This window comes from Phalacrocorax carbo, chromosome 7, assembly GCF_963921805.1.
Source record: "Phalacrocorax carbo chromosome 7, bPhaCar2.1, whole genome shotgun sequence".
NCBI classification, from domain to species: Eukaryota; Metazoa; Chordata; class Aves; order Suliformes; family Phalacrocoracidae; genus Phalacrocorax; species Phalacrocorax carbo.
The window spans coordinates 52474445-52486909 of NC_087519.1; the positions used below are offsets into that span (position 1 = coordinate 52474445).

Here is a 12465-nt window from a genome sequence, read left to right on the forward strand (position 1 = left end):
ATTGGGTGATAAGAGTTAAGAAAGAGAAATGCTTGCTTAATTTGCCTTTAAATCTTTGGTGCCTTGATATATACCAAAGGCACCCCTCTCCAGAGCCTCTCAGTTCCTTTGTAATTACTCTCACCCTCAGTTGTGACTGAAGTTTCCACGTTTTCATACAAATAATTTCACATAGGTTGGGTATATAATCTTCATGGTGCTGACATCAGTCAGAAGCTCCCCGTGTACAGAAAAATTGCTTTGATTCTGATTAACGCAGGACCCTCCCTCTGCCATGTTGTGGTACAGTAGAAAGGCCTTCAGAAACATTGGAGCTGTTTCAACAAACAGCCTAAAAGTATTGATGTAAGTGTCTATGTACAGGAGTGAGGATACAGTCAAGATACACACTTTCCATAATGTGAAATAGATGCACGTGAATTACTCGGGAGGAACATAGGAATGCTGTCAGGGTATGCAGAGATGCAATGAGGAAGGCCCAGGCCCACTTGGCACTAAATCCGGTGACGGATGTCAAGGACGACAAGAAGGGCTTCTGCAAATACATAAGCAGTAAAAGAAAGACTGGGGAAACCATGGACCCACTGCTGAATGGGGTGGGTGCCCTGGTGACACAGGATGCAGAGAAGGCAGAGTTACTGAAAGCCTTCCTTGCTTCAGCCTTTACTGCTATGGCTGGCCCTCAGGCATCCCAGCCCCCAGAGGTGAGAGATAAAATCTGGAGAAAGGAAGACTTCCCCTTGTTTGAGGAGGCTTGGGTTAGAGATCATTTGTGCAAACTGGATCCGCACAAATCCATGGGCTGTGATGGGATGATGGGATGCACCCATGAGTGCTGAGCGAGCTGGTGGATGCTGCCACTAAGCCACTCTTCATCTCTGCAAGGTCACGGAGGACAGGAGAGAGGTACTGGAGGGTAGCCAGTGTCACTCCAGTCTTCAAAAAGGGCAAGAAGGAAGACCTGGAGCTTGTGGGCAGCAGGGCGAGGGAGGTTCTCCTCCCCCTCTGCTCTGCCCCAGTGAGGCCACACCTGCAGGGCTGCGGCCAGTTCTGGGCCTCCCAGTTCAAGAAGGACCGGGAACTACTGGAGAGGGGCCAGCGGAGAGCTACGAAGGTGATCAGGGGCTGGAGCATCTCCCTTGTGAGGAAAGGCTGAGAGACCTGGGCTTGTTCAGCCGGGAGAAGGGAAGGCTGAGGGGGGATCTCATCAGTGCTTATCAATATCTGAAGGGCCTGTACCAAGAGGATGGGGCCGGGCTCTTTTCAGTGGTGCCCAACGCCAGGCCAAGGGGCCACGGGCACAAGCTGGAACACGGGAAGCTCCCCCTGAACATGAGGACAAACCCCTTCCCTGTGCGGGTGCCAGAGCAGGGGCACAGGCTGCCCAGAGAGGCTGTGGGGTCCCTTCCCTGGAGACATTCACCCCCCGCCTGGCCGCGGCCCTGTGCCCCTGCTCTGGGGGTGCCTGCTCACGCAGGGGTGGGATGGGGTGAGCTCCAGAGGGCCCTTCCAGCCCCCACCAGCCTGGGATTCTGTGAATGCTTTCTGAAGATGAGGACTACGTTTTGAGGCACTTTTGGCTTAAGACTTTTTGGCTTTAGTTTGGTGTGCTAAAGGTCATTTTGAAATGTAGGCTTTTAAATTATACTAGTGGAGTACTGAAAATACTTGATAACAGGGTAAAAGATCATAAGTACCCTTTTGCAGCTAGTTTATATTGTTGTATTTACTGATACATTTTAACCATTACGTAGTGATTGAAAGTGTAAAGGGTTATGTAATATAGTTGAAAGCAGAATTAGATCTAATAAGAAAATGTCACTGGATTTGTATTGAACCTAATATTAAGAAATAAAATGTACCAGAAGGGAACCTACAGTTAAAGGAAGCAATCTGGTTTGTTGTTTTTTTTCCCCCAGCACTAGTTTGATTTATCACATACTGAAAAACTCTCATCAATGTATATAGAAATGGTGAAATGCATTTGAAAGTTGCTGTATTTTAAATTAACTTTTGCAGACTCAGTCTTAGTGCTGCTTATTTTGAGTATGGATAGAACCTTCCACGATGACAAAGTCACTTATTATATGGAATTGTAAGCCGGTATGTCCCATCCTGAACCGTGTTATCTTACATAATGTGTCACTTGAAAAAAGAACAGGTTGTTTCATGGGTTAGTGAACAGGTTTTTTTCACAGCTTTGTTTCTCGAGGTTGGATTTTGTGGTGTCTAATTTGTGGTCCCAGTTTCGGTATTTTTTTCCATCTGTCACTCTCTTGTGATTGCTTACATGTTTTTTCCCTCTTCTATTAAGGGCTAAGCTCTCCAGATTTTATTAATACCTTCTCAGTGTGGTGCATTAGCAGGATCTGCCTCTTGTCTACCCAATATCCCTTTTTCTTTGAACTTGCAGGAATATACTATCTGAGGTATTTCCTCCTGTGAAATAAGTCTTCTGTGCCAGCTAATCAGTGGTTCAATCATTGCTGTGGGTCAAGACACATAAATGGACAAGCACAGAAAGCAGACTGAAGAAGCTTTACAGAGGCAATATTTGTCAGTAATGGGGCTGGTGTTACACCTTATAAAGCATAGCCATTACAGCTTTAGGGGAGGGAGAAAGGGGGGAGAGAAGGGATGACCTTTTCTAGGAGAAAGACAAACCACAATGCTGATACTGTAGCTGTCTGCACATTTAACACCCCGACTGGTGGCAAGGAGGTGTCACAAGGATGGAGAGCAGTCTAGACAGCAGCACTGCAAGGTTCTCAGAAGGTTTGGCCATATTTTGGCACCACTTGCAAACATGATGGGAAGAATCACTAATAATGTGAAGCTATTTTAATATTTCATTGGTAGGTTGATATAATCCAGTTATCTGTCTTTTTTTTTTTTTCTGATGTATTCATAATCATCATTAACCATCACTTCTAAGAATATACTATGTTGTGATGCACCTTATCGGTTGATCTTGCATTACTACTTTTTAAACAGAACTATTATAGGGAATCAGCTAAAGGGAGAGAAAAGATGCCATGCTTATTTAATTGTCTTTAAGCCATTAGGACCTTGCTGGATCAGAGAAGATGGTGTTCAGATGCATTGGGAGAATAGTTTAGGAAGCCCTTTCTTAGCTGTCTCTGCACTCCTACTCGCTGTAATCCAGATGTGACCAAAGCGTGATGTGCTTTTCTGCTCTTTGTCCAGGAGATGACAGCTGAAACCCAACCCCAGATGTGGCTCCCAGGAACAGAGCACCAGAGCAGTGCTGATGCAGTCAGGCTTTATGTTCAGCTGGCAAGTGAGAGTACTTCTTAAACAGCTACATGCCTCAATATGCATGTTTTTAATCTTTCTGAGGCTCTGTGGTTAGCGGGTAACCAGTCCAGAGTCCTCTCTGGAAAAGAATGAAGCCTGATTACCTGATTGTTCTTGTGTTTTTTGGTGCTTGGGAGGTGCAAGGAGAGTCTCAGCTGGGAAGAGGAGACCAGGGGAAAAGATCTTCAGGGAGGTAGACTTTGCTGAAAGATAACAAATCCAGCTTGAGGCCAGTACCTGCTGCATTGCTCCCCTGTTTATAACCAGACATTTAAGGACAGCTCTTAGGCGTTATGCTGGGGTTTCATATAGAGAGGCTGTAGTGGCTTCTCTTTGGTGGGTTTGTTCCTACGTTCCGATCGCCAGCGTAACCCCCCGATGAAGCATTCATCCAGGTGCACATGAGCCTCTGGTGAGATAAAATAAATTAAAGTTGGCTGTGAGAGGTAACGGCCCCCTGCTTCTTGTTGCTTCTTTTTCCAGAGAAGTCTCTTGCTCCACTTCCTTACTTTTTGACCTAATATCTGTCTGCCAGAAGGTTTGTGGCCAGAGCCCAACAGTAAAGCTTGGCTCAAATGTAGGGCACAGACCTGGTCTCTGTCACCTGTGTGTCAGTACAAAAGAGCACTGTTCCCTCTGTAACATTCAGAGACGGTGCAGTTAAAACAGAGAAGTAGCTTTGAGTTTTGCTGTGTAGAGCAAAACCAAGTTCTTTAGGCTATTGTGATCTGCCTGTACGCAGAACTGTTTTTTGTTTACTCTTCTGGGTGAGTGATCTAGCTCTCCTGTCCAGGAGCTTGAGTGTGTTATTAGGGTGCCCTCTTAGTGCATCTAAAGCTACTGATGTTACAGTTATTTCACTAAACATTCAAGCGATGCCATATTATATAGGAACCTCCCTGGGTAAAATTAAATCTTCCAAAATCACTATTCACTACTTAAAACAAAGATATGTCTTTTCACTGCTTCAGCCACGTCATCTTTAAAAAGCAGTTTAATGGTGCCTTATGCCGTGTAGAGTTTAAAAGGCTAACCTGTCCCCAGTTGCACGACAGAGCCTTTGGTAAAGCAGCAAGCGTCTCAGATTAGACTGAGGCCAGAACATTTTATGAAGCGTTTTAATATACTGGATTGAAAGACTTACTGTTCTTTTAAGTGACTCTAAAAACTGAGGATTTAACAGCCATAAACAACAAAAGGGTGGGCACCAGAGCCTGTTCTCTTGTTAAGGGTTCTGCCGTTTACATTTTCTTCCAAGATGTTTGTGGCTCTGGGAGGGGGAGGAGGCATACACCCAGAACCGTAAGGAGCAGGTTCTGCTCTTGGTTGGTTCTACAATCTAAGATAATCCATTGATTTGAATAGAGGTGTACCAGTTTACTTGAAGGACTTAATCTGCAGTCTTTAGCCATGTAAAAAAATATTCATTACCTTCCTGAGATTCTTTGTGCTAGGGCACTTTATGGCTGTTAACGTCTTGACTTATTTAAGATGAAAATGGGAGCAACAATACTCACTTATTGTTGGCATAGTTGTGATGTCACTGTTGGAAAGTTAAAAAGCAGCAATTATAGCTGAAATCTGAAAGCTGTTTTATACTTTCACATGTGCAGCACAACTCCTTACTAGAGATTGTAGTCATGGCAGCAGTGGTTGCTGCACTTTGTGAATAACAATTGTGTAGTTACCTTCTCTCAGTGAAACAGAGGAATTTAGTAGTGATTTTTGTTAAGTACGAAGTTTTTAAAACTCTCTTCAAAAAAAAAAAAAAAAAGAAAAAGACTGCATCTGTGTTTCCTATATCCTAGGCTGTTAAATAAGACTGGAGATGAATAAAAAGATACTGGATATAGGTGCAGGGGAAAAAAAAAAGACAATTGTTATATTAAATCCTGGCTGTTACATCATAAAGCTATGATGCTTTCTGCTTCTCCTGTACTGCCCACCCCTTATATTGTGCAGTCCAATCCTAGTTGAATATCTGAATACAAACATGAATTGGAAACAGAACGATACAATAATAAACTAACCTACCAGTTTAGAAATTTTTATTCCTGCAGTGCATTTTAGGTCTGTAATACATTATTAACCTTTTACATTTTTAAACATCTGTGCTAGTCACTTATGTTCTCACTCTGCACATCCATATTCATCTGAATAGAGTTCTGTCAGAGACTATCCCCCTTCATCTAGGGATTGCTTGTTTGAATAATATATGTAGGATTAAACAGGTGATTCATAGGTTCACTTGCATCTGTTTATCTGAATTTAGACTATAGTGTCAAAGTCTTGGCGAATCACAATATTAGATATGTTTACTTAGAGAAATGTCAAATACCAGGCAGCTATTTTTATACAATTTTTTCTGTCTCAACTTCCAAGAGCAGCAGAACGAAACAGCAAATAGTTTTGAGGCTTAAACTGAATGTCATATATTCATGTAATTTACATACTTGTAAACCCACAAAGAACTATGCATAAACAGTCCTTAAAACCAACAGCTAGGAGATAAATTGAATACATATATATATATACACACACACAGAAAAAAATGAAGGCTCTAAAAGACAGAAGGAGAAGGACAAGTGAACTGTGAAACGGAGGTATAGTAACAAGTTCTCAGGCTCCTACAGAATCAGAGCATGGTCCAGAAACATTGTATATTTGCAGCCATTCCTCAGACCATTTGGAGCTGTTTGGAAAGTTGTCAGCAGAGCACAGTGAATAGTAGGATAATCCTTAAATACCAGAATTACTTGTGTCTGAAAAATTCATAGAATTGTAGAATGTCCTGAGTTGGAGGGGACCCACAAGGACCATCGAGTCCAGCTCCTGTCCCTGCACAGGACACCCCAAATTCACACCGTGTCTCTGAGGGCCTTGTCCAAGTGCTTCTGGAACATCGCCGGGCTGGTGCCGTGATGCCTCCCTGGGGAGCCTGTGCCAGGGCTCCACCACCCTCTGGGGGAAGGACCTTTCCCTAATGCCCAGCCTAACCCTCCCCTGGCACATCTCCCTGCCGTTCCCTCGGGGCCTGGCGTTGGTCACCAGAGAGCAGAGACCAGCCCTGCCCCTCCTCCTGCCCTCGGGAGGGAGCTGCAGAGCACCATGAGGGCTGCCCTCGGCCTCCTCTGCTCCAGCTGAACAAACCCAGGGACTCCAGCCGCTCGTACAGTTTCCCCTCTAAACCCTTCCCCAGCCCCGCGGCCTCCTCGGGACACTCTTGCAGTAGCTTTATACCCCCAATGTCCTGCGGTGCACAACACTGCCCGCAGCGCTCGAGGTGAGGCTGCCCCAGTGCGGGGCAGAACGGGACGCTCCCTCACCCAGCTGCAATGCAGGGCTCGATGCCCCCAAGGGCATGGCTGGTCCTCTTGGCTGCCAGTGCACATGGCTCATGTTCAACTTGTCGTCAGCCAGAACCCCCTAGGTCCCTTTCTGTAGAGCTGCTCTCCAGCCTCTCGTTCCCCAGTCTGAATGTACATCCAAGCTGGCCGTCTGCCTCGCCTGCCTGACTCCCTACACTCTGGGATTGCCTGCTCCTGTGCTCTTTGGAGGTGGTGCTTAAAGCGGCCAACAATGATGGACCCCAGCACCTTCAACAGCATTTCCCCGGGGGACCTTACTGAGTGGCGCCCTGAGCATCTGAAGGCTGCTCTCCCCAAGTCCAGAGTTGAGATCTTGCTGACAGTTTTCTTCCTCTCAAGGTCACTGTGGCCAAGGCTGGCACCAAATGCCACTTCACCCACAAGACCCTCGTTAATAAGCAATGAATCGAGAAAGGTACCTTTCCCGGTCAGTTCTCTTAGTACCTATACCAAGAAGTTATTGTCCAGATGGTTTAGGATTCTTCCAGACCTGTTTGTACCAGCTGTGTGGTATTCCCAGATGACATCTGGCAAACAGTATAGTTTTGTGTCATTGTTGTATCTTCAGTCAATTCTAAATACACAGAGCATTACACAGAAAGGTCATCTCATTTCATGGGAGTATTTGCCACATTACAGTTCAATATCATCTGCTTCAGAATAAAATTCCCTTATTTTTGTTATCGATGAAAGGGTTTTCCCGATCAGGGAAAACCTGATCAAAACTGATCTGTAGGCTGCGGCAAGTTATGGCGCTTGGATGCTTTTGTCCTTGACTTTGGCGAAGTTTGCCTGCTTTGCTGCCCCAGATCTATAGATTTTTGGAAAGGCTAATTACAATTAGCCTTTTTACAACTCAAGCTGTGATGTTTTAATGAGACAGAATAAAAGCTGTCTGTCTGGCAGGAGGCCGACTCCAAGGTTGGGGGAAGCTAGGCTGCCTTTTTTTTTTTTCTTTCCAAAAAATCTGTAAACTCCTTTTGTTTTCTCTTTTAACTGAGAAGTAACTCTGTCCATAAATGCTGTGAAAGACTGATGCCAGGATATGTCAACATCTCATATGTGCTGTACAGAGTTACGCATTCCTTGAAGAGGTGAACTAAGCAGGAATGTCAAACTACTGATAATATGGAAGATCTACTCAAGATGTTTTAATGCAATTAGTTTCAAAATGAAGGCATTTTCAAGGTGGTATTTACACCACATGAAAATATGTTAGGGTTGTAAGTCTAGCAAGTGTCCAATGAGTAGGGAGAAAGGCGGCTCCGCTCGTACCTCTTTGTGTACCTTGCTGAATCCTGGCCAGTACCTCATCTGACCCATCTCCAACGCACCAGCCTTGTCTGACTGTCGCAATAAACATGCGAAGAGGAACAGTTGCAAGTCTCAAATGCAGCTGTAGTGAGTGTTAGCGCTGCGTTTCCTCAGCATGCTACATATCATTCAAAAGTGAGAATCTTTCCTGTCTTTAGGCCTTGAAAGTAGCTTTTGACGTTAATTGGGAAACATGACTTTGAAGTAGGTTTTGGAGGTTTTGATTTTGTCTTTTCAAAGAGTAGCTGCTGTGTTTATATTACAAGCAGTTTGGTGAGAGCCTGAGGCATGATAAAGCCTCTATCTCAACCGTAATTAAAACAAATAATAATGTGTTCTGATATTGTTTTTGTTAATAGTCACGTATGTTGTTTTGTTCCCTCAGCTTTCTCTGTTAGAAGATGCAGGGTTTGGCGGTGTCCTTCTTTACGTTGATCCTTGTGACTTACCAAAGACTACAGACCTTGCTGATAAAGCTTTTATGGTTTCCTTGAACAGCGGAGGAGATCCGTCAACACCTGGTTATGCCAGTATTGGTAAGTACTGTTCAAGGCATATTCACTGAACGGATATTCTAATTCTCTGTAGATTGTAATTACGGGGGTTAAAACACTAAACCAAATCCTGCCTGAAAGAGAAACCCTGAGTAAGGGAACACAGTGTAATGCAGCATGGCTCAAAGGATGGAATCCAGTCTCACTTGGTACAGAGTCCATGCTCTAATTTATTTTGTTGCTTTTTGTTTTTGGGTATTCACACACTGAACCATTATTCCTGCCTGCTCCTGCTTATTCTTATCCCATGACAAAAAAAAAAAAAAAAAAAAGCTGTGAAGTACTTAATACAGTGGTTTCTGAGCAGGTTCCACAGGACCTGTCCCCACTGAGAGAAGTATTCTTCCCTTCATTCTCTCTTCCGCTTTCATGATATTGGTAATGGAAACTTCTAGTCAGTAGGTGCAAGTGCAATGACATCAGAAATTTATATTTGAAAAAATTCAAGAAAAAATAACGTTTATAATATCTTTGTGCAATTACCACTTGAATAGGATGTGTTCATTTAGCCTCGTCTCAGTTCTGCCTGGATAGACTTGGTTGTCAGTTGTGCTTCTCTAAATACGTGTATTTTCAAAGCATAGGAGATAAAAAATTGATTTTTAAGGAATTACATAGTCTTTTGAAAGCCTAAGATGTTTTTTAAAGCCATGTTACTAAATAGAAGCAGCAGCATATTTGACTTGTACGCACTACTTAAATCTACATTCTGGCAGTTCAGTGAATGTGTGTTCTGCTTCTCTGCTGCCTTTCAGCTTTACAACCTTTTTTACTATCTAACTATTTGGGAATGTATTAAGCAGCAGTCTATGAATTTGTGACAAGGCTTCATCAAGAATATTTGGTCCGGTTACTAGCTCAGACATCTAAAGTCTGACTTGAATTGGCACTAAATCAACTGAGGCAACGCTGCGATACTTCATGACTAGAATGGCAGAAAATAGAAATATTTGCCTGGTTGTCAAAGGAGGGTGTTAGCTATTCACAGCATGAATGCCTTGACAGCTCAGTGGGAAAGAAATTGCACATTTTCTCAGTGTCTCAGTGTACCTGACCCAGTGTTCTTAAAAGTGCCCTGGGAGCTACAGAGGTAAATATAACACTCTTCAAGCTTTATTCTTGCTCATTTCATGGAGCTATTTGAAAAACAGTTTGTCGCTTATCTGTCTGGCTGACTACTTAATGTTTTATTTACCCTACATGAAAAGAAAGCTAATTAAAACAGATACACCAACATGAAAATGCTACTTCAGTGTCTAAACCTTATGTGTTGGTTTTCTGTCAGTAAATGATCTCATTGGCGTGTGCGTTCCAATCTCCTGTTAGAGAAAAAGAAGTTTAATTATATGGAAAATGGTGATATCCTTGTAAGTACGTTGATGGTTTCTACTAGAACCGTTAGTGTGGCTTGCCTGTGGTTTTAAATTTCTGAGCAATTCATAAGCAGGAAGAGGCTATCGGGTTCCTGAAATCCTCTATACTTTAGTCATTGAATGCAATGACGAGCTGGAAAGAGCTCAAAGGAACACTTGAGGGTAGTCTTTTGTTTGGTTCTGTCATTGGAAGGTGGATCAGATGGAAGTAATTTCTGTGTTTCTGGTGATGATTTTCTTCTCTGGAGACTATGAATCAGTTTGGTTAGAGGTAACTTATGCCTGGGACAAATACAAATCGTCTGGAGTGCAGACTTTTGCCTGAGGGATGCACTTGTGTATCAGGTAGTTAAAGTGACTACGTGTAGAACAAAAGTGCCAGATACCCGGGGTTGCTCCTATCACCTTGATTCACAGAGCGTAACATGCACTACAAGAGATTTTATTGGAAGCTCCTGCTTAAGTTATTGGCATATCTTTGGTACCATCTGCACTTCACACGTTGCCAAAAGAAGCGTTACTATTGCAATCTCAGGGACGCTCTACCACCATTCTCCCTTTTGCTAGGAAATTCCTACTAGATGAGCGATCCAAAGTTAGTCTTGTGCTAGGTGAATAAAAGGTAGGGAACTTGTATTTTCATGCTGCTGCCTGTGTTTCTTACATTCTTTGAGCCTGAGGACAAATTTCTCTGTGGCATCAGAGTATTGGACTGCTTCAAATTTCTTCCTAGAAAAAAAGTCTTCAGGAAACGGTAACATTTACAGAACTCTTCTCGAAGTTGACAGCATTTTTAAGTGGGGTTTATGTAAGTTCAGAGAGAACTTCGGAGTTCTTGTGAGTTTTTAGCTCAAATCTTCTGTTTCATGAAGATTAAATGCTGCACTTCTGGATGTGAATTATTTTAGAATGTACAGAAATAGCTGGAGGATGGGTTTGAGATGCCTACTATCTGTGAGTGGAATGATTTTTTTTAATCTCTGTTTAATAAAGGGGAAAAAAGTAATGATGTGGAAAGGGAAGTCAGCAGCACTTACGTAAAAGTTTCTGCAGCTTTGTTTGATAATTTAATTCTTCTGTTCTTAAGACTCTCCCAGTCCTATGTCGTATCAGTCCTGAAACAATCATATGAGCCTTTTTGAGCATCAGTTCTGTCTTCCTGATTCTAATTACCAGAGACTAGTGTCCTCCATTTTTAGAAATCTATCTTTTCTTCTTTAGAAACCTTTCTTTTCTGTCTTGCTCGTTTTCAAATGACACAGAGCCAATGGGTGGGACTCAAGGAATTAAACGTGTAGGATTAAGAAGCTTGAGAGGGAGATGAGAGTTTTATGTAGCAAAAATTACCCTCAAAATGAAGTGTAGAAGAATAGCATAAAACTTGAGAGACTTCCCCAATTTCCTTTTTTTTTTTTCCCCTATTATGCCTTTTTCAATGCTGTACGTCCTTTCCACCTACCTTTCTCTGGCACAGACACGTTAGATTTTTCCATTGCTATACTTCGGCGCAATTTAAAATCAAATTTGTTTCCACACAAGAAATGGCTCAGTACACAAAAATATGGATAGGACCTATTTGCCGATCCTAGTATGTAAATAGAAAAATGGCATTGTGATAAGCATTAAGAACCCTGCCCCTGAGATAAGATACCTCATAATAGAATCCCTATCTGTGCATTGGTGGAATAGAAATTATTTTATGGAGAATTCAGACAGCATCACAGAAAATACTGTGAGCTTAAAAATGCTGAAATATAACACCTGTAAAATACAACCTTATGGTATCAGCTGGAGTTTCAAGTACAATGTTGTTTTAGAGAATTGTTACGCAGAGGTTGTAACAATAAGGCAGAGTGGTATATTCGGAAGCAGTCCATGCTTCAGGTCATCGTTAACAGCTAGTCATGTGAGCCATAACACGGGGATTTGGGTGAAAAATCAGTAACACCAAAGAAGTGCAGAGTGTCCCTAGAACTGTGAGTGGTGAACGTTATTCAGGCAGAGCAATTGGCATGAGCATTCCTCAAACATTGCCAATAGGATTTTATTTCAGCAGAAGGGACCAGGAAGATGAGGAATCGGTGAGGTGTTGATCCACTGCAGGCCACAGCTGAGCCAATCAACAAAGCTGATGGGGCTCTGAAAACATGATTGAGAGAGGACAAGAATGACAGACAGCCAAGGGAGTGAAGCTGAGCCTGGAAAAAGGCATGATAAAGGTGCTGTTTCAATCTTTTGGGGTTTGTTTCTCACTATCCAAACCTGGTTTAATTGGCAATAGATTATTCTGTTTCACCCATGACGGTCATTGATAAGTGATCTCCCTGTCTTTATCTTGGCCCATGAGCTTTTCCATCTTATTTTTCTGTCTTACCCTGTTGAGTAGGAGTGAGAGCACGGCTTGGTGGGTGTCTGGATGCTGGCCAAGGTTAACCCACCACACTGTGTTCTTCATGTTTTGATAAAATACACCAAAAGCTGAGAATATGCACCAAATACACATCATAAAAAGCTTGTGGCATTTACCTCTTTAGTCAT

General features: G+C 42.8%; 1 protein-coding gene across 10 annotated transcripts in view; it reads left to right on the forward strand.

Annotated features, from left to right (window-relative positions):
- The window catches only part of NAALADL2 (N-acetylated alpha-linked acidic dipeptidase like 2), a 502547-nt gene that overhangs the window by 306138 nt on the left and 183944 nt on the right, over positions 1-12465 (forward strand). For all 10 annotated transcript variants that reach the window (XM_064458021.1, XM_064458019.1, XM_064458018.1 and 7 more), the window contains one exon: positions 8386-8536. In XM_064458021.1, the coding sequence (XP_064314091.1) occupies positions 8386-8536 (151 nt within the window). The remainder of the gene's footprint in view (positions 1-8385; positions 8537-12465) is intronic.